General features: G+C 38.7%; 2 protein-coding genes across 3 annotated transcripts; one reads left to right on the forward strand and one right to left on the reverse strand.

Moving 5' to 3' along the window:
• The first annotated feature begins 11,352 nt into the window (after positions 1–11,352).
• On the forward strand, positions 11,353–12,735 carry LOC135936912 (BOS complex subunit TMEM147). Its single transcript, XM_065479923.1, has 4 exons — positions 11,353–11,547; positions 11,667–11,808; positions 12,003–12,224; positions 12,357–12,735. The coding sequence occupies exons 1-4, from the start codon at positions 11,471–11,473 to the stop codon at positions 12,606–12,608; spliced, it is 693 nt and encodes a 230-aa protein (XP_065335995.1). The 5' UTR covers positions 11,353–11,470; the 3' UTR covers positions 12,609–12,735.
• LOC135936895 (DDB1- and CUL4-associated factor 8-like) lies at positions 12,729–18,545 on the reverse strand. 2 transcript variants are annotated; one of them, XM_065479904.1, is made up of 9 exons: positions 18,421–18,545; positions 17,340–17,923; positions 16,093–16,351; positions 15,719–15,954; positions 15,501–15,666; positions 15,196–15,361; positions 14,952–15,082; positions 14,666–14,902; positions 12,729–13,943 (listed from the first exon to the last, which is right to left on the reverse strand). In XM_065479904.1, exons 2-9 carry the CDS (start codon positions 17,885–17,887, stop codon positions 13,773–13,775), a joined length of 1,914 nt encoding a protein of 637 aa, XP_065335976.1. In that variant the 5' UTR covers positions 17,888–17,923; positions 18,421–18,545; the 3' UTR covers positions 12,729–13,772. The 2 variants fall into 2 exon arrangements, with proteins under 2 accessions (XP_065335976.1, XP_065335984.1); XM_065479912.1 differs by lacking the exon at positions 12,729–13,943 and adding an exon at positions 14,073–14,102.
• Positions 18,546–18,619: the final 74 nt, after the last annotated feature.

Here is an 18,619-nt window from a genome sequence, read left to right on the forward strand (position 1 = left end):
CTCGAGTGTCTGAAGGGCTGGGTGGTGCTTTGCGCCGTTTTGTTAACCATCCGATTATTAATATATTATATACCACACAGCAGGGCCGGGCTTCGTTACTTTTGGCGGGCGTTGCGTGCCCATGTTAATGTCTCATTAGGCTTCATTACGTCTCTCTTTCTCCGTTTGCGTCGGACGTGGTGGAATTATGGCGCAAACACGGCCGCGCGCAGAGAGCATTGAACAGTAAAAAGCTGACGCGCGGCGGCCACTTCAAAGACAAAGGGGCCGATGAGAATTAAGTAGCCGCGCGCTCGCTCGCTCGGGCTGTGATCTGCTGCTCCCACGCCGCGCCGGAATACCAAATCAGCGACAAATCGCGATGAAATTTGTGCCCACTAAAAATTCCAGCCGCTCAGACCACACCGCCACGGATGTTTAATTATTCCGTGAAATCGACGCGCTATGCCCAACTTTCCGCAGAAGGAGCAGATTTTTGGAAGAAATGCTTGGATTTTATGGGAAGTACATTAACTGCGCACGCGGAATGCATCTCACACACAAGTTGGGTCTGCCAGCTCCCAAGCCACGTTTGCATATTATGCCGACGTTTTACTGTGTCAATGACTCAAGGATTAATTGTTTATAGCTGCTTTGAATAAAATGTGTGTAACGGTGAATTCTCCTTACCTTGTACGAAGTAATACACAGACAGAATATGATATGCAAAAAGACAACAAATTGAGTTTGGGAAAAAAACACCTTAAAAAGCAAATATTTGCAAACAATGGAGTTCAAAATACGATCAGTTTTATTGTTTGCGAGTTAATTTATATTGCATTTGACTATATTGACTTATAGTTTAAATTTAAATTATATGGATGTGATAGACAGACATCTTAATAACCCACATATCCCGGAAAAACACTCCATTACAAATAGCTTGTTGCATTTTCTAGGAAAACGCGTGCATTTAAATAGCAAAAAATGTGATAGATGACAAATTCTATTGCATTCAGAAAACTACAGTTTGTTCCAAATAAAATCTTCACTCTTAAATTTCCACCCTTATAGATGTCATTTTTGCAACCAAATTCAGAAAACTTGGAAATAATTGCGAAAAACAGGTATGCATTTTTAATATTGTAAATTTGGTGTTTTTGGGGCAAATTTAATGAGCGTGTCACTTCGCAAATAATTATTATTTGAAAAAAGTCGCAATCCCTCCAGGGGTAAAAATACCAGTGCTGCTTTAGCTTTCTAAATTTAATCCTGATTAAAACTCTGGCATTGGTAACGGTATAATTTTTCTCGGCACGAGCCAAATTCATATATCTGGAGCAGCTATGTATAGCATTGCGTGGCCAGGGAAACAGCAAGTGAGATATGAGCGGATGATACACAATTCTTTTAACTCCCTGCTGCCACATTATTTCTCCTCAGAAGGGCAAGACACACGCTCTTACGAGGTGCCGCGCGTCCTGAATACTCGATGAGACCAAATAATGTATACGCGCGGATAAAAAGGCTGCAGCGACGTGTACATACATCTGACTTCCATTTCTTTGTAAATGTAATCCCCATACGCCTCGTACCCTGCATTAGATGAGGGATGGAGAAAGGGGATGCCCGGCAGCGTCCGCATGCCCAATGAAAAAAGCTAAAAAGGGTGTGCGCATAGAGTTTTACTCACTGTCGTCTCATCATATATTAACAGGAGTAATCGATTTTGGAAAAAACAAGGACTTTGTCCTTAACTAGATGCATAAAATTAAATTCATTACTAACTCTGAAACACTTAAAACTTAAAAGTTCTCCGCGTTGCAAGCTTTGAATATAAAGTTAATAAGAGCAAGCTAAATCGTGTGAAGTAATTTAAAATCCACCAAGCAAAGAACGATTTTTAATAAAATGCTTAGTATTGAAATCTTACTTCTTGGTAAGATGCCAATGAAGACAGAAGAACGCGAGGTTGTAATAATTGTTAGAGCAAATTAAAATCAACTTCCTTAGTTAACTATCCGCAGCCCCCGCAGACGGAACAGGAAGCTCATGAATAAGGGCTGCACCCAGTAGCTGAAACTGGTAAAGCAGGATATTTCTGTAGAAATACGGAAAATATAAACAGCTCACTACACACCCAGGAAGCTGCTTTTATTTGCTGCTGATAAATCTTGCCAATTTTTATTTTTAATCGCTCTCTAAAAATAGCAAAAATCAAATCAAACAACATTTGAATTTCTCTTTTGGATCAAATTGTGAAAAAATTGTAGAACTGTAAATTTTCAAAGAAAGTGGTGGAATTTTCCGTGCATCATTCCCCCAAAAAGCGATAAGGAGCGTCCAGCACCAGGAATAATAAATTCTCCCATGCAAAAAACGCTGCTTTCAGCAGTATAAAGTGGCCGCCGCACTTATAACGCACGAGTTTGCCCTAGAGATTTGCTGGATTTTTGCGTGCAAAGAGAAAATCTTGCTTGCAAAGCTGCGGTGAAAGATGAGGGCGAGTAAACCCCCAGCAGCTTTGCTCCACTCGCGAGGGAACATTTTTGTCGATGCTGTTTCTGGAGAAAAAACTGAATAAACATGATCTCTTATAGGGTTTGCTTGAGCGCCGGCCATCCTTCTTCTTATCGGCTCAAGAGCAGGGAAAACGCACGCTCGCCTGCCGCCTTTCTGCTAGCTGGCAGCAAAAAAATTTGCCCGCACTTAACTTTTTTAAGATGTTCGCACCCCTTCGCCCCTTCCAACCGACAGAAGCTCCAGATTTCCCTCTCTTTTAGTACGAGACTTGAAAGTCCAAGAAATAGGTTGGCAGGTTTGTTATAAACAACTCTCATGCAGTTATGTTTAATACCACAGAGTTGGAGCTGTCTAAAAATGGATTTAACTGATTTTTTTAAGGCTATATAGGTGCTGCAGAGATTACAGTTTAAGTGTTTCACTGTCAGTAATGACATATAACAATAAACTTTTCAAACAAATTTCAGCACGAGTGGAAAATATTTATTTGTTTTTATACCTCTTCGTTATCCACTACTCGCTTAAACTAACAAATTTTATCCATAAACCTGATTCTCCGAAGTACTTTTAACTTTAGGGGTAAAATTAACGAGGAAATAGTTGACTTCTCTATATACCGGCTGTGAAGTAATAATAAAACGGAATTTTAAAATTTTTATAATCTTTTAATATCATCAATATGATTAGATATCTAAATCTAGAGGAATAAAAGCCATTTCCATCACGCAAAATTGTTTTTATTATTTAAATAAGAATCTGACGAAATGTTGAATTTAGTTATGGTAGAAGCACAAAAATAGTGGTGCGCGAATTTTCCTCCAAACTGGATAGCATACCAAAAGGTGGCTATCAACGTACAAATTAATTTGTTTAGATGGGAAAATTTTGTGCATGCTGATGCGGCAAATTACAGGGAGGAATAGAAATGACACATTCGATTCTTCTTCTGCACAAGCATTCTGATGCTTATCTAAACGACTGCTAAATATTCATTGGCTTGCGTGCTCTGTTGTTTAATGTATGGAAACAAGGGCACGATGAGAGCCAGCCTACCTGCTCGCTCATTTCCACAGTGATATGATTAATTCATATCATTTATTATTGCCGTGCTCAACAGCAGGTACATACAATTAGCTAACGGTATGGCGCTCTCTCGCATGTGCGCCCGGAAATCTACAAAATACCTTTTTTTTACTTCCTCCGGACTCAAGATAGCACGTTAAAATGTGTGAATCAAAATTGTTATATTATTCAATTCGAATTAGCTAGGCATTTTCACAGAATATGTGCTCCGTATTTTTTCATGTTTGTTTGTATTTATTATTTTTAACAAACGGATAGAAAAAGCAGGTAATTAAGTAAATTACGAATCTGTCGGCTCTCAAATTTTGTATTCTTATGGCTTTTTTACCAGCACAAAACTATGAGAATCAAAACGTAATGGGATCATTAAAAGTAATGGCTCAAATTATACTTTTAAATCGTTTTAATTGAAAAGCCATTTTATGTTCTCTTTTATAATTTATTGCCGGGTTTGCATCACATTTTCTAGATTTTTAACGGTTTCAAATTTAGCAATTCATTGCTGATTTAAGTATATTCATGCAACTCAACAAAATGTTGTATTTCCTGGTGTTGCCGATCTCATTATACGTTTGCTGTGATTTTTAATTGAGTGTCGTATGTTGCATGGTAATTTCATACTTCAGAATGGAATGAGCAAATGAAATACATATTTCGTTTTATTTAATCAATTCGCAATACTTTAATCAATGACCGAAGTGTTATTTTAACTGCGATCTCAAACACAAAATTTGTGCATTTTTTAATAAACATTAATCCCAAGAACATGCTATTTAATTTTTTTTTGTATTTGCCATTAAGATTATATGAAATTATTTCAAAGTTTCGCTCTGAGAGCCCAAAGTAAATTCATTTGATTTATTACAAAAACATCATGCCACAAACATTACAAACAAATCATCAAACTACAACTGATTTATGTTTAAGTAAGTGCATTAATTAGAAGTGTTAAAGGGCTCACCTTCATACAGTTCCACCATATTTTCCATTTCACCACTAATATAGTTAATGTTTTAGACAATTGCAGTTGTGAACTAAAACAGGTCCATCCAAAAATATTCAGGAACCACAGAAATTTCCATTCTGCTCTTAAAATGGTTATCCAGGTGATATAATGTCTGTTGGGTTTCATTTCCCAAAAATATATGTCCGTATCACAATAAACAAAGGTCTCAACTAATATTTAACCATGGGAAGTACCATCAAAAACCACCAAGAGCTCAAAAGCACTAAAAAGCTCTGCAATAAGTTTAGAAATACTGATTGTCACCCCTTTCACTCTTCAAATTGGCCACTTGAACGTGTAAACTGGTTCACAAAGAGCACTTATCTACTGGAGATTCAACAGAGAGGTGTTTGCTGGCTGGTAACCAGTGCAACACTGACTGGGTTGAAAATTCAAAGTGTATTCGATAGTCTAAGAGCAAGGGAGGAGCCATCCCTCGGACTGCTCCGACTGTGAATATACAGGCACAGGCCCTTAAACAGAGTTGAATCGCATGCAAAGCCCCAGAAGGACCAATAGGATCGAGTCTTTGGCCAAAGCAGGGGTTGGTTCGCGTATGGAGGCCTTCGGCTGCTCTCGGAGAGAGCAAACCATAATATCGAACGCTCCGGACCCTTCGCTTCCCCATTTAAAAAGCTGGCTGCAATTTTTTTAGCTTGAACGGCACTGCTGCAGCAACCCTTCTATCAAGTAGTACAATGCAAACTCTTTTTAATCCTTTCACAACCCCTTTGTGGGGTGGTTACCCCTTTACAGGCACAATGGACCACACCCCAAAGTTAAAAAACAGAAGCCAAAAGGGGTTCAAATGCACTTTTCACTGTAGTTTTCATCACTGTCGTGTGCACATACACAAACACAGCCACCCCTTTGCCAACCCCTTCATTTCTTGCAAAAATAGGGTGGTTGAGAGTTACAAAATATGAATTCTGGCTTAGAAATATAAGTATAACATAATTATTACACTGTCAATGCTATTTTAGTTGCAATATGAACTGTATTGATTTAGGAAAAGCACTTTTAAATTGTAAATTATTAATTATTCTTGAAATTTGCATAAATTAATGCTAAATATTAAAATTTAGCTTTATGAATAAAATCTGTATTTCCCCCATGGTAAAATTTATATTTTTACATAGGATCTAAGCAGAGAGATAATATTAAAAAAAGGTTTTTGCTGGTAAAATAATGAAGCAGCTTCACTTTAACCCCTTTGCTGCGAGGGGAAACAGGTAGCAGTTGTGTTGCGCAATGTGCGAGGGGAGTCGCAGCCCCTCCCCCTTTTTCAACCCTTATGTCACAGCAGCTGAGATTTCTCAAATGGAGGGTACAAATGAAAAGGGGTGAACGGCTACAATATTTACTATTTAATAAAAATCTCAGCTGCTTTACATTTTTTGCTCTTTCGCAGAATTCTTCCGTTTTTCCTCCTATGAAACATCGTCGGTTAAGCGCTCTTGTTTGGTAGTTCAATGTGCTTGCTGCTGGTACGTGCAGACCGCTGAGAACGCCCCTTATCTGAAATAACAAAGAGAAATTAGTATGGAATGAAGAAAAGTATTATTATCTGGACGAGTGGAATAATTATAATGACATATGAATAAAACCGATTTACATTTCATTTGGAATGCAAACGACGCACTAATAAAAATTCATTAATTCCATTTCTGATAAGGCCGCGCTGAACAATTAAAACAGTCAAATGGATGGTTTTCCTGCACTTTTGCGTCTAATTCAAAGCAGATAAGAATCGGCCATTGTTTCTCAGCCGCTCACTCACTCACTCTCCCGGCTAAAAAGCGTCACTTGGTATTGAGCGCGAGTTTGATTTATCGTGTGCCCGAATATCACTTTTAGATGCTGTGCTGTTTAATCATTTTCACCAGCAAAAAGATTCCCTCGAGTGTGGCTGTCTTCCTCTTTCCTCGCGCACAGGTGTTCCAGTGATTGATAATCCAGCAGCGTCAAAAATAAATTCGCTCTTCCAAGCTCATTTTCAAGCTAGGCACACAAGCAGGACGCAAATTTGCCGTGGAACAATGCCCATAAATTTAACTCGCACAGTGAAAAATAGCGTTTTCCTCAGCTGGGCACTCGCAAGAGGACAAAAATAGGCGGTGGCATAAGAAGTGATCAGAGCTGGATACTTTTCTCTCCGACTCAACAAAAAATATTTCCAGGGACTTGATGAAAAAATGAGTTGATTGGAAAAATTTTTAACGATGTTTATTTCAAATCTCACTACCGACTTTCAAATTACGAAAAATCAAATAATGCCACACTAATTTTTAATCAAACTGCTGCTTGGTAAACATTCAGTCAAGATTGTATGACAAGTTTCCTTGAAGAAACAGCACGCAAAAGAGACAGCACAACAGAACAAGAAAATCTTTCTTTTAATCTCCTGCCGCTTTTTCCCTGTGGCCAAAAATGGTCAAACTTGGCGTTCTCCAATCAAAAGGCATTATTATTGTTATTTTTACAGAATACGCGATTAGGAGAAACTGATCGGCCGCGGTGGCGGGGTCACCAAAGGTCAACTCGCAGGAGATGCTTACTGATTGTTCAGATATTAATTGCGCGCTCGTCGTTCTCCAACGCGCGCAGAATTTTAATTAAAATCTGATTTGCTCACGCACACGTGTTAAGGGTTTGTTTGATCGCGGCGTTTATTGCCTCACGATCCACTTTCATCGCCTGGCAAAGCGATTTCAACAATAATTTTGCTTCTCAAATTTTAAAAATTATTGTCTAATGCGTAATACGATTTAATGAGCACAGTTCAAGTAGCTAATTAAAAGTCTGAACTGGATTTCACACGACATTGGACTGGCCGAAATATTTTTGGGAATTACACGCTTGCAGGCAAACATTTTTCAGGCATTGCAATAATAATTATTCCTCGGGAAAACAATGCAGTGTACCTGCATTTTCAGGCAAATATGCTTATTTTAAATTTTCAATAGCCTGATTTCATTTTGACTAAAATGCTGTACCGTGAACAATAAACAAAGATACAATATTTTTTATATTGTTATTAGATAATGGTGAGACATCTAAACATCAAGTTAGCAATGTGACAATAAAAATACAAATTTTAAACATGCATTCAAATAAAAATCACCAGTATAAGCGAGTAAATTTAATTTGACTATTACATTACAGGTATTAATTTTGGTTCGAAGGTTGTTAAATTGAAGTTCAAGCAAAATTTCAGATTAATCGACGAGGCTGTCTCACATTTCACCCCTGTCCCCTGCTATACCATCAGACAGTTAATTCAGCAGCGTTTTGTATGATTGAACGCACGAAAATTGTAGTAGGCCCACCCCTGCGGAATAATGCTTGATCTGCACCACAGAATCGACTCTTTTCTGCTCTGCCTCGCTTTTATTTCTGTTATTTTTACTTTTGTCTCCTGTTTGCCGAGCTGATTGGGAGCCGCCGCGATTCCTTTCTTTCTCTTTCTTCGCTTCCTTCACCCCTGTTGGAATTATCGGCCTCATTACGGCGCCGGGCAGAAATGACGTTGGCGCGCAACCAAGCAGCAGCACACATGCTGATTGGAGCGAAAACGTCACCCACGGATGAGCCGCCAATGCTGATTTATGGCGAGTCGCAATTTTGACTTTCAGTCCGAGAAGGAATGATATAGAGAGAAAGAATAGAGAATAGAGACCCCTGTCATCCAGACACGCATCATGTGACCCCAACCCGTTATTGTTATTGCTTCCTCGCCAAGACTCCCTAAAATATGGGCCACTCCCCAGTTGGAGAGATCAAATTTTGATAAGAAGGAATTCAAAGTTAATTAAATTTTTTCCACTTCTTGCTCTAAATTTGAATTGAGGGCTTTTTACCTTGAAAACGTTAGTAATATCATTAAGAAAAATGCTATTATATGTTATCTGCCCGTTAGAAATTAATGTGGGTTTTTTATCGCAACTGCTCATTAACAATTCAGCTTAAAATACGGGTCAAATATTTAATTAGTAGTTTACCTCATTAAACGTTTCCGCATGTAAGGCAAAATATTTTTCATTGATGCCCTTTGTGATTTCGTTTAGAACATTGTTATAATTTGTTAGGGCCTGCAACTTAGAAGGTCTGCTTGAATGATCATCAACATTATGGGTCGACAACAGATCATCACCAGCTTGTTGTTGCAATCAAAAGCATTCGCTCGTGAATTATTGCGCCCTCAACCCACTCTTCTTTTCGGCCGAAACCTAGCCAATTATTGCATTTTTCTCCGCGTCGTAAATCCCTTACTTCCAATTTTTTGTTCTCTCATTCACGCAGGAATAATTTTGGTTTGTATTGGAAATGAGCGTGTCTGGCAAAAAAGGAGCAAAAAAGAAGCTTCCACGCGGAACCGAACGTGTTAAGCGGCAGCTGCGCTCGTTCAATAGAATATTATTATTGTTCGTTAAGGCCGCGTCGTGCTTTCATCTTTTCCATAAATTTGGTAAATTGAGAAGTTATCGTGAGACGTCGATTGTGATCTTCGGCACTAAACAGGCGGCGCACACGATTTTTGGCGCTTAATCGGAGCGTATTTGCTGAGCGTGCTTCCTTTTATGAGACACGTGAGCTGGGATAGGATGATAAAAATAGTTTTGAACATAAGAAACTGGCGCAAGCAAACTTTAAGGTGTTTAGAGGAATAACAGAAAGAACAGATAAATAAATTATAAATTATAATAACTCATTATGAAATATTCAGATCTGACTAGTGATGTTTTTTATAATGTATTTTACTTTATAGTTTGGAGAAAATTAATGATGATACCTTCAAAATCATCCTTATTATATTAACGAGAGATGACTAAGATTTTCAGTTCACCTAACTCAAACTGTCCACAAGTTATAAAAAAAATATTTTAAATATCTGCCTTGAAATTAAAATTTTGCATTAACCTGGTGAATCTTAGCATTTGTGGCCAATTGACCTCTAAATTCGCAAGAAACTGCTCGGAGTAATAATGTATATTGTCACGCTTAACTTAATATTTAATTATAAAATGCCGTAATTTATAGCTTTACTATGTGTGCAAGCTGTGCAACCCAATTACAAAATGCAGTGTCCGCGGTGCACTTGGCAGAGTAAATTACCGAAAGAACACGCCACTGCCAGAAATAAAAGGCAACGGTCCTTCCGAATCAATTTCTGGGCTCTTTGTGCGGAGCAAATGAGAGCCAGCGGTGCAGATTCGGCGTAATTCGATTTGCTTTGTGGGCGTCCTTGTGCAATTATCGGCATCTCGCTTGTCGTGATATTCATCGGGAAAGGCCGTTCTATGAATTTCCATTAGTTAGGCGACAAAAAGCACTTGATTGGCCGCCAGGCGGCGGAAAAAGCTTTCTGCCACTGGCGAATTAATCGAGCTGCCCTCTTTGTGCGCCGCGCAACAAAGGGAATCCATTATAAAAGATGTTGCCACTCATTAAGAGAAAATTGATCCGCGCGTCTCTTGCAGCGCGGTAATGAGAGGAAAGCCTCTTACTGCGCCTGCCTGTCAATTATACATTACGACGCTTTTCTTTCATTCTCTCACGTGTGTCTTGGTAGAAACGTTCAGCAACCAAAGCAACACACATTACAGGGGGTAGGAAGTTCTGTACTAAGCTGCCGGAGGAAAGAAGGGTTGAAACTTTTAAAAATGTCAATTTTGCCGTTAAATAGCAAGGTGATAAAATCAACGCAAAAAGAATGAAAATCCGAGATATAGTTGCTAAAATAATTCACAAAGTAGAGGCTAAAATGTACATTAAGTTATCTGAAAAATTTTAACCGTTAAATAAAAACTTCTTTTATAACACAAATCTTTACATGAAATCGACCCTATTGAGGATATTCCATTTTTTTAATTGAAAAAACTAAAATCCTCTATGCAGCAACGGTCTGCTATCGGTTGACAAGCATACCCCTCCAGGGTGAGGCGGCACTTTCTCTCTTTCTTCCCAAGTCTTTTCTTTCTTATTTTCCATTCTGGCCGCGCAACAATGCCCGCGCCCCGCCTGCTTATCGGCCCAGGCGACCCGCTTGACATCCATATTCGCGCTTGGAGGCGTGATTTCTTTCAGGCGGTGATTTGCGCAAAGTCATGCGGCCGTTTGCATGGGGCGCTGCGCGCACCCCCAAACTACCCCTAGGCGCCCGCCACCCGATTGATGGTTTCTGCGGTCAACCGCGCGACAAAACACTATCAATTTCACACAATTGAAACCACCCCTCGTGAATTTCAAATTGAACAAGATATTTAAGAAGTCGACTGTGAAATATAGCAATGTTATAGTTGTTGTAACCTTAGAGTCTCATTGGTTAGAGGAAACGATAGTATGAATTGATAATAAGTTATTACATTTTGAGTAAAATAAAATTAATTTTCAAATATTTTTAAGTCCACGCTGAATAAAACGATTACATATTTATGTTTTGTGTAGTGATGTGTATGGCAAAAGCAAGACTAAAAAATAATAATAATAAAAAAAAATCCAAACTAGTTTGAATAGAGTGAATAATATATTAATTGGGTTTGATTGTGTTTTTTAGACTTTATAACTTTGAATTATAAATAATATAAATATTGAAAAATTCTTTCCTGAGAAACTTCATTCCACTATAATTATAACTCGCGGATTGCGGCGAAGAGAAGGGAGGTGATAAAGCAAGCACAACTTTCAATACATCTGCTGGCCTCTTTTGACAGTAAACTCAACTCGGTACTGGGGCTGCTGTCACGCCCCCTTCCAACTAGCCAGCAGTGGTGCAAATGTTATTGTAATTCCTCCACAAGAGCATGAGCAGCAAAACTTGGTAGTCTCGTCAGACTTTGATATTTTTCTCAACGATTTCCCGGATTTCGATCTCAAAATATGACGTTTTACCACTTTGTTAATTGCGTAGCACTGGTCTATGTGCCCTACCACTTCACATACAAACTTTCTGGACTGTGAGTATCAAAATATTGCGTTGAACATCGAAGTGCCGAGAGCCAAATTTTTGAAGCCGACCGGCTTTGAATTGAACTGTTCGTTGGGTGAATATTTAATTTCGTTTTCATGGTTCTAGATCAGAGTATGGAGCCTTTTGGAAATGCTTCCAAGCAGCACAGCATTACGTTTTCACGCAGCTGGTCAAAATGATAGTGGTGGCCACATTTTTCCCTGAATCTGAACTGGAAGTCAAAGGAGACGGCAATGATGCTTTTTCGGTGAGTTCTGTCACGTTTTCAATACTATATCTAAATGATTTGAAATGAAATGGATGTGTAGGCTTCGCACAAAACTAACTCATGTAATGAATTTTAGACTCCCCTAAGCACTTGTGAGGTTTCCGTTAAGACTATTTTTGTCTCCAAATTAAATCAATAAACAACATATTATTTATGTCAACTTGCCACAACAGGAGTGGTTGAAGGCTTCCGTGGACCTGGCTGACCTGGCGGGTCTATATCTAGTCCTGGCAAAAATCCCTGGCAAAGGGCACAACAAGATCTTGACTGCTGCCGTGGGATGGGGTGGCGCAGAGATGATTCTCTCGCATGTCTACTCGCTGTGGTTTGGCGCTAGAGGAGCTGAATTCGACTGGAAGTACATCCAGGGATGCCTTGACTCCAACATCAGTCTGGTAAGCAAATAAAATCCAGTTTGTGATATCCGAATTTCGAAAATACGTTAAGTTAAATGTTGGCAATAAATACTATTATTTATAAGCATCACATAAAAAAAATTAGATGTAAATATTTTTCTTTACCTCTAGGTCCAGCATATCTCGACGGCCGCCCTGGTGTGGTTGTGGTCGCGGCATGACTTGAAGAAGACCCTGATGCCAATCGTCTACTTCCTCCTGCTGGCCGCCATTTTCAAGCCAGTACTTTTCAACACTCTGCTGGTGTCCATGGGCTACGGACCGTGGCTGCGGCTTGCTCTGAAGGCACTGACCACTGGCGCCCTCGGCCTGGTCACCCTCTACATCTACAGCGGCCTGGCAAAGGCCATAGGTGTCTACTAGCATGCAACCCTCTCCTCTATTTGATACTTTTTCATGCCAAACTACTCAAGAAGTATTGAGAAGACCAACTTCACCAGAAGATTTGCAAGTTTTGTTTATTGTTGAGAATGAATGCGTGTATCTATTATATCTTTGTTTTATTTGCTGATATAAATCCTCTGTACAAACGACAACTAGTAACAAACTGAATCAACTTTAACATAACTTGGAAAACTAGAAGGGCAAATGAATATTTCTAAGTATTATTATATTCTGGCTTTCAAAACAAATCATCATCTGTTTGAAAGCCAAGACAAGAGAAGATAAATGATGACACCACTTTAAACTGGACTTGGTTTCGTATCTTATGCTCATTCCTGCACATTAGATTTGGTTTGAGCAGTGTTGATAAACAATATCTCTGACACAGGCACTTCATTTCGCCAGAGATATTCAAATCCTACAGCTGCAATAAATATGCGGATGTGCAGTATGTTTCTAATTACTTGCGCGTGGGAGTGAGTTGACGGGAGAGTTTCAGGGAGCTGAATTGATAAGGGCGAAAGGTTTCTATGCAGAAGTCCAACTCATTTTTGAGTAACCGAGTTCAAAAGACATTAAAAATTTGCATAGGACCGAATGACAAAACCAAAAAACGCTGCCTCGCTATTGGCTTTCCTTGGAGGAAGACTAGCACACAGAAAAGTCAAAAATTAGTTTCACAAAGACGGAACCACATCTATTAGTCAATTTTATTGGAAAGTAGGGTTATGTCTCTGCATTATTTCCTTTCGTCAGTTACCTGCACGATTTACTAAGAAACCGACAAAATTACAGTTAAACAGTCAAGATTGCCATTTGGTCTTGTGCAAAATCTTATTAAAAAAAACTCAGCCTTCTGCAAAGGTGGGACCATTTAACCATTCAGCCATACGAATTCAGATTATTGGACTGCTAAAACACCACTTTATACCTTATGAATTGGGGTCTCTAAAGCCCACCCAATTCGACAGGCGAAAAATACTTGTTTAACATTTATTCAGATGAACAGGGCACGGAACACTACTTCACAACCGCCGCGATAACTGATCTGAATAATATTGAATAAATATTATCTGACGAGTAGAAAATGGATTGACGTGTTGGAGTGAAAGATTAAAATGTGCCAAGTCTATTCCCTTGATATTAAGAGGGAGAACACTGGACGCGAGCAGCCCTAGGCTCGTCATCGTCATCATCGCCATCAGAGTCTGCGTCGTCTCCATCGTCACTAGAAGAACTGATCATGTTTCCAACCTCTCCTTCTCCTTCGCCTTCAGAGTTTTCTGTTGCCATCTGAGCTCGGAGGCGATCTCGCTGTTGAAAATGGCAATTTGCACATTTTGAACAGCATTGCAACGCACGAAGAATAATAAAGAAACTTCTCTAATGCAAAATCCTAACTGTTATAGTGTCAAGCTGGCTAGACCTCATTTTGGCAATCATCAGAATCAGTAACATCTAAAGGTGGAGGTCCTACAAATGAGGATAAAGTGAAGTTTAAAAAAGTGCGGCTCAGCATGGCGAGAGATTACGTTTGTAGTTCATCGTTTTTGCAATATTTTGCTGGTATTGTATACCTTTTCTTGTAGTATTTTATTTTAATTATTCCATTTTATGTATTTACATTCAACAATTAACATAAAAACAAGAGAAAAGCGGATTATAATTATTTGTGTTGATGGCTAACTAACAATAAGATGAAACCTGCATTCAGACTTGATTTTGAAAACCTGAATAATCATGCTAATTAATATACTATCTAAAAAGGATATCAGAGAGAAGGTATTTTCAGATTACTAGTATAGCCTAAACCATAACATACTTTCCATAGCCTGGTCCTCAAATGATTCCCAGTCTCTACCATTAGGATATCTTTGATAACCTTAATCACAAATCCTAACTAAGTGCGCTCATTTATGTTCCTCCACCAATATATGATTTCACTTTGTTCATTCCTACTTTTTTTTAAATTTGATAAAAAATTCATGTCTACTATGTCTAGGCTGCATACAAATCATAAAAAATATTCAACTTACCCTGGTTGCGTTACTCCTGCGAATTTGCCTCCACAAGAACCAAAGCATTTGACCATCAAATGATTCTGCGTTGCCACTCCTCTCGTCAAGTCGACACTTAGTGTTGCTTATCACAGTTTGTTTCAGTTCAGCGAGGGCTGGAGCCTCTTCGTATGAGGGAATCCAGATCTTCACATCTTCATCCAGACCACTAGTAGCCAGAATAGGAACATGAGGGTGCGGCTCCAAGCAGTTGACCTAGGGATTGGATCATTTTCTCAAATGTAAATGCAGTTGTGCAGCTTACCACTCCATTCTCATCTCCGTGCATGAACTGCAAAATGGCTTCAGTTTCTTTGTCCCAGAAGTAAATATGTCCACAGTCAGAACCAGAAACCACATACTCGCTCCTTGGACCAAAAAAGTTGACGCCCTTGACTAGACAAGACATTAGCATTCAATTAAAGGTTTTTATGTTTGTCAGGTATTAATTAATAAAAATTTACTTTACAAGTAAGCAGTTCTGAAAGACAAAAAGCGTGTCTACCAACCTGTGGCGCTATTTCGGTGCCCCTCATAGCGGTGAACATAATCAGCTCCATCTGAGTGGCGAGTATCAAAGAGAAAGATGTCATCATCATTGTATGATGCTAAAATTTCAGCTCCATTGTAGCTATATGTTGCACACGTGACTTGACAGGATGCTTTGGGCTCATTCTATAAAATGTTAACTATTAAGATATTTCATCAATTTTCATCAACTTCCCCCTTTTTAAAATACAATTAATTTAGCCTCTTTGGTTTTTTACAGCTGAAAGGTAACATACAAATGGAATTAAAAAAAGAAAACACTTGCCATGTGTTGAGGCTTGAACTTTTTGACAATCTGCTTAGGAAACCTCTTGTCATAGAATCTGATGAACTGATCTCGCCCACCAACACAGAACTCATTCTGGTCTAGAGGGTGCGAGCTGATGCTGTAAAGAGGCACCTTTCGGGTGTTCTCTCGGACCACCACCATCCTTAAACAAAATTGTGGTTGAAAAAGTCCAGAGTGCGAGTAAGAAGCAGCACTTTTTAGCAGTTGATTGCCGAAGGTCGATGTTGTACACCATGCCATCTTCGCCAGCACTTAGGATTTCCTCTGGGCACTCTGGGTGGACAGAGAGCTTGTGGACAGACTGGTTGTGTTCTGCGAGCTTCCTGGTTCCACGGCAAGCACCTGTTGAGGAAAGCGTTGCAAGACGCACTTGGCCATCTCTAGCGCAGGTGGCGATTAGAGTATCGTTACTGCCAGGCATGAATTTGGTCTGAAATGCGTAATCAGAGTGTAAATAGTCAAATAAAAAGTAAAGTGTTTTACTGATAAACAATAATAATTGCATGTTGAAAAATATAATGTTTCCCGCAGCGGAGTGTAATGAAGGAGCAAACTAAATTTTCGATACCTGAAAGACATTACTGCGGTGGCCGCTTTCAAAGGCAAGATATTTCTTGCCGATGGCCCAGTCCCACACAATGACCCGTAGATCGTCAGAGCCGCTGACTAGTCTGGTTCCACTTTCGTTAAAATGGAGAGCGTTGACGCAGCCATTGTGATCTTCCAGCTTGTACATTAGTTCAAGCCTTTCGACCGCGTGGCGTGAGCCATAGAAGCGGTCTGTAAACAGTTTTGGAACCTGCGATTTTGAGCTTGTCCCGTACTGCCTGTGAAAATTAAAACAAAAAACACTTTATTTTATTTAAAAATGGTTAAGTAAATTGTATGTCAACTTTAGTATTCGTGATCTATAAGCTAATTATTGAGAACGTTTTTTTTAAATTGTCAATCGTAAAACTGACGGAAAAATGTTTTCCTCCTTCTGAAGAGATGGTCATTTGATCGATCTCGATAGGTGAAATAGGCCCATCATAACTTATAAATATTGTATGAACTAGGACAGTAATTAAAATCTTTAATCCAATAAGGCAATGCATTCTTTATTATGTACTATCGTCTCCTTTCTTGATAAATAACTTACTTTGTAAGTGCCTTTTTTATTTAAGTTCCAGACAAAATAGATGGTCATTAAATTGTTTAAAATAATTTTCAAATGGCCGAAGAATGGATCCCATCATGCAGATGATTCATTTAAATTTTTTAACTATTTCTACTATTTTTTGATGTCGTAATATTAAATTAACGATCTAATTTGTCCAGTTCATTAATAATAATTCCAGTTCATTAGTCCCAACAACCCTGCTTAAAAATTTTGCAAATTTTGTAAACAGAACTGTGAGTCTGAAAAGAAATAAGAATTCATGAAAGTTTTTTGGAAACCAACAACAATTAAATCTTAAAACCATATGTAAAAATACAGTATGGACAAAATAGCTTAATTTTGTATTTGAGTCATTTATATGACTGTGGTGAATAATTATGGTACATTTTTCTTTATTGTGTGAAAATAAAAATTATATTTAATGTAATTTTTAAAAGCTTATATAACCACAAAATTTTATTTAAATGTTAAAAGAACATAAAGATTAGAACACTAAAAATATTAGAATCTCTTGATGGCTCAAAGACCGATTTTTTTTATTAAGAAAATGACATGATCACGAAAATTTAGAAAGGAACTCCTCGTGAATGATGTAAAGGACATAATAGCCGTTACTATGAAAACAAGAAGCCAAAAATGAATGAAGCACAAACCTTGCAGTTATTTCCTGCGCCATGTGCCATTTGTGTGATGGCTTATTTTTCAAGAGCACAACTGGCTGCTCCTCTTCATCGTCATGGTGGCCATCACTGATCTCAGACTTAGACAATTTAAGTCGATCAAGTCCACTTGGACTGTCTGGGCCAGAAGTTGAGCTGCTGCTGCTACTGCTACTAGTGCTGCTGCTCAGTCTATCATTGCCAAGGCAAATGTTGAGAGCATCAAGGTCACTGCTTGAATCTTCTGACAGCTGCTGTCTGCCCTTACTTTCGTTGTGTGGGGCACTTTCCTCTGAACTGGATGAATCATCCTTGGACGTCTTCCTGTAATTCCTCCTGCCTGAAGAGGATCTCTTCTTGAACTTGCTGGAGGAAGAGGAGCCGCCTTCGCTCTCTATTTTCCCCCTTTTGCTTTCAGGCCCTTCGACAAGGTCAGCCGGTGTCCTTGAGGGACTTTTGGTAGAACCCTCTCCACTGCCTTCTTCGCCCCCGTCGGTATCTGGTTTCTTTTCCTCGGACGAGCACTCCATCTTGTCATCCATGTTATTAACAGTTGACCATGAGGTCGTAGTTGATTTCTATACCAAAGACCAGTTAAGATAGTGTTTAGTATTGATACCAGATACATAGATAAAAGGGATAAAAGCAAAAACAAAATGCTGTCCACGAATGCAGTACACGATGCAGAGTTAAAGATTAAAATGAGAACGGGATTCTGCAGCAAGACTCATTACATTATATTACGTACATATACCAGATACATACATAAAACCAATTTATTAGGAAATATTGAGTGAATTTGATTCAATTCTTGATAAATGGATCAAACATAGTTATCTAGAGATTTGATCTTCTCACAGATTGGTTGATATGATTAAAACTTAAAACGGCACTTTAGATTCTTATGTATGAATTTTATTTATTTTACGGCGCCATAACAGATCGGAAAAATCGCAAGCCAAGTTTTCAACGATGGTTTAGCGTTTGGAACTATTTTTCGGTCTGACAACCACATCCATAGAATAAATTCTAACATATTAATTGCATTTTGCGTTCCATCAAAATGTCAACCCACCTTAGAATTCGAATAACTTCGCTTCAACTTGGTCTTCTGCTGCTATTCTAAGTTCTAAGCGATCAACATTTTGTTATTATTTTTTCATTCACACATCGGACGTACGTACTACGTAGTGTGTGAAGGTGCCAGTTTGTTTTCATTTGGTGGCAGCACTTTCGCGGCATGATGATTGGTTTATTTTTTTTCTCAAAAATAG

The sequence above is a fragment of the Cloeon dipterum genome, chromosome 1 (assembly GCF_949628265.1).
Source record: "Cloeon dipterum chromosome 1, ieCloDipt1.1, whole genome shotgun sequence".
Taxonomy (NCBI): domain Eukaryota; kingdom Metazoa; phylum Arthropoda; class Insecta; order Ephemeroptera; family Baetidae; genus Cloeon; species Cloeon dipterum.

Excerpts from the sequence above, each read along its gene's own strand:
- LOC135936912 (XM_065479923.1), top strand. The coding sequence starts at position 11,471 with ATGACGTTTTACCACTTTGTTAATTGCGTAGCACTGGTCTATGTGCCC. Across the intron at positions 11,809-12,002 it reads ACGGCAATGATGCTTTTTCG|GAGTGGTTGAAGGCTTCCGT; the intron begins GTGAGTTCTGTC and ends TTGCCACAACAG. Across the intron at positions 12,225-12,356 it reads TTGACTCCAACATCAGTCTG|GTCCAGCATATCTCGACGGC; the intron begins GTAAGCAAATAA and ends CTTTACCTCTAG.
- LOC135936895 (XM_065479904.1), bottom strand. The coding sequence starts at position 17,887 with ATGGATGACAAGATGGAGTGCTCGTCCGAGGAAAAGAAACCAGATACC. Across the intron at positions 16,352-17,339 it reads GCGCAGGAAATAACTGCAAG|GCAGTACGGGACAAGCTCAA; the intron begins GTTTGTGCTTCA and ends TAATTTTCACAG. Across the intron at positions 15,083-15,195 it reads GCACCGAAATAGCGCCACAG|TCAAGGGCGTCAACTTTTTT; the intron begins GTTGGTAGACAC and ends TGTCTTGTCTAG.